The sequence below is a fragment of the Oryzias melastigma genome, linkage group LG7, assembly GCF_002922805.2.
Source record: "Oryzias melastigma strain HK-1 linkage group LG7, ASM292280v2, whole genome shotgun sequence".
Classification (NCBI taxonomy): Eukaryota; Metazoa; Chordata; class Actinopteri; order Beloniformes; family Adrianichthyidae; genus Oryzias; species Oryzias melastigma.
In genome coordinates, this window is record NC_050518.1 from 16,440,746 (window position 1) to 16,443,310 (window position 2,565).

Consider the following 2,565-nt stretch of genomic DNA (forward strand, 5'->3'; position numbering starts at 1 on the left):
AAACGTATTTCCGCAGGAAATGCAATTTTCTCTAGTATTGTCTTTGAAATCTAACAAGACAGGTAAGCTATTCTATTTACTGATCAATTTTAGTCAAAGAACAATAAAAAAATCCATTGAAATTGATCAAGTTATTTCCATTTAAGCAGCATCAAAAACTAAAAAAGAAGTGATTTCATAACGGCTCATAATTCATGCAAGGAGCTGTGTGGCTCTGGAAGCTTCTTGGTGTCACAGTTTTGAATCAGACGGAAGTAAAACTGAATCATTTCCTCGTAGTTCTTTTTGGAAATTCTTTCATTAATCCCATGAAACCTGAAAAATGAAAATGAATTTCGTGAAATTTGGAGAAAAACAACAAATTCGTTCTTTAGAATTGTCCTAAACCTCTTGACTGCCAGCAATACAAAGGTATCCTTTCTAAACCTGAATTTATCTCCAAATCACTACATAATAATGAACTAACTCCTTTTGGTTTCTACAGATGATATTTTGGGCTTTTTTAAATTATGCCAAAAGTTAAGAGTTGGTGCTTTTGGAATTGTAGTTCCATGTTGGGTTAAAAGAAAGAATATATATTTTTTCGCTGGTAGTCAGGAAATCGCAAAGATTGAAACGCAAATAAATGAGGGAACACTGTATTATATTTTAATCATTTAAATCTAGTCATTTGTTGATTTTTTTATCCATATACCGTCAGTCTGAACAGATTAACCCTTGTGCTCTCTTATGGGGTCCAGATGACCCCACTCAAGGATTTTATATCTGCCACAGACACCAGTGAAGATAAAAAATCCTTGAAAAAAAAAACAGTTCAGTGTTGACCCCACTAGGATAGCACAAGGATTACAAGCTAAGAGCAAAAACTTGAGTAGGACTTCCAAACTTCTTACCTTTGAATATCGCCAGGTTTAAACCAGTTAGGAGAGAAACGATAAATGTCTTTGCTGAGTTCTTTGAAGTGGCGGCTGTCGGTGTTACCGATACAGATCCCTGCACATTTAAGCATAAAATTCAACTCTTACTGACTGATATTTCATTATGTGTGCGAGAACGTGTCAAGATTCTACCTGGAGCTACTGTCACCGTTGGAAACACATCCAGAACAGTTTTCTTGATGATCTGAAAGCCAAAGGACCTTTCATCAGCAGAGCTGACTGGCAGAGGGTCAAAGCCATCAACAAGCTCCACTTTCACTCGGGGGTCCCCGACTGTCGCCTCAACGAGGCCCATGACCTGGAAAAGACATCAGACGTCGTAATCACAGAGTACACGCAGCAGAACAGGAGTTATCATCAAGTAAGAGGCTGAGGCCTAACCTCCTGTAACGTCTGCGCTGAGTGAATCCGCAGATTTACATAAGCTTCAGCATAAGAAGGGATGACATTCACCTGGAAGATAGCGATGATTTATGGGGGGAAAAAAATAAACTGAGCTTTTAATCTGGATTATGTGGTTTCGCAGAAATATTCACCTTGACTCCAGCGTTAAACATGGTGACTGCTGTGGTTGTTCTCACAAAAGCATTCATGTCTGGCTTTCTTTCAAATATCCTGCAGGAGATGACAAATGGACAGACCCATAGACTTATTTTATATACAGTATATGGACAGACCCGAATCAAAAGGCAACACTTAAAGATGAAATCCGAAGAAATTGTGTTTTTACATGTTCTTGTGCCATTTCTATGATGACAAAGGACCATATATTGAGAGGATTAATCTTAAAATTACATTTATGAGTATGTCTTTATTTAATTCATTGTGAATCAGGAGCGGTCAAAAAAAATACCATTTGAAAAAGGTCTTATTTAATGATGAAGAAAATATGGCGAGTCACAAGCTCCATCTGTGACTCAGTTTGAGTCCTGTATTAGCCCAAGGATGGAAAATGTAAAAAAAAATAAATAAATAACATTAGAGGCCTTTTTATTATTGTTTTGATCCAATAAAGACAAATAACATTAACATCAGGAGAAGTACAACTTCTCCCCTATGTTGATTTTGGACTCCGCTCTGTTGATCGCATCATTGAGGAGGTCATGGGTCAAAACTGAGTCTTTATGTATTGCAATTGGTCTGATTTTTTAACTCTGGAAGTGCCTCAACACTCAAATTGCACTGTTGTTAAAACGAGATACCAGTAAAATCCCAATGCAGAACTTCAGATTGCATATAAACGCTGATTTAATATTGAAACTGGACGCCTCTGCTGAACGAATCACTTTCGGTGTGAACACAGCTCTACTCCGCACCAATGGTCCCGCCTTCATCTCAGAAGAAAATTTCTGCAGAAACAATGTCCTAGAGAGTGACACATATTTTTGATTTTGCCTTAAAATATCATAATCATAATTAAAAGACCACTGGGGAAACATTCAGAATAGCTCAAAAGACCATCAGGGTGGGACTTTAAAGAACTGGATTTTGATTACCTGGAGAGGACCGAAGAGAACAGCCACAAATTTGACATCACAAACTTCAGTGGAAGTGAAAACTGAGGACAAAGAAAGAATTGTGAAAAAACAGACCCAGAACACTCCTATCGATTGAAGTTTGTTCTACC

At 37.5% G+C, this 2,565-nt stretch overlaps 1 protein-coding gene across 2 annotated transcripts in view; it reads right to left on the reverse strand.

Moving 5' to 3' along the window:
- Nucleotides 1–8: 8 nt before the first annotated feature.
- Nucleotides 9–2,565, reverse strand: part of pm20d1.2 (peptidase M20 domain containing 1, tandem duplicate 2) — a 6,856-nt gene continuing 4,299 nt past the window's right edge. The window contains exons 8-13 of one of the 2 annotated variants that reach the window (XM_024293963.2): nt 2,435–2,496; nt 1,475–1,553; nt 1,320–1,391; nt 1,071–1,236; nt 894–993; nt 9–315 (exon numbers count right to left, since the gene is read on the reverse strand). In XM_024293963.2, coding sequence (XP_024149731.1) covers nt 186–315; nt 894–993; nt 1,071–1,236; nt 1,320–1,391; nt 1,475–1,553; nt 2,435–2,496 — 609 coding nt within the window. In that variant the 3' untranslated portion in view covers nt 9–185. The remainder of the gene's footprint in view (nt 316–893; nt 994–1,070; nt 1,237–1,319; nt 1,392–1,474; nt 1,554–2,434; nt 2,497–2,565) is intronic. The other variant, XM_024293962.2, reaches the window with a different exon arrangement.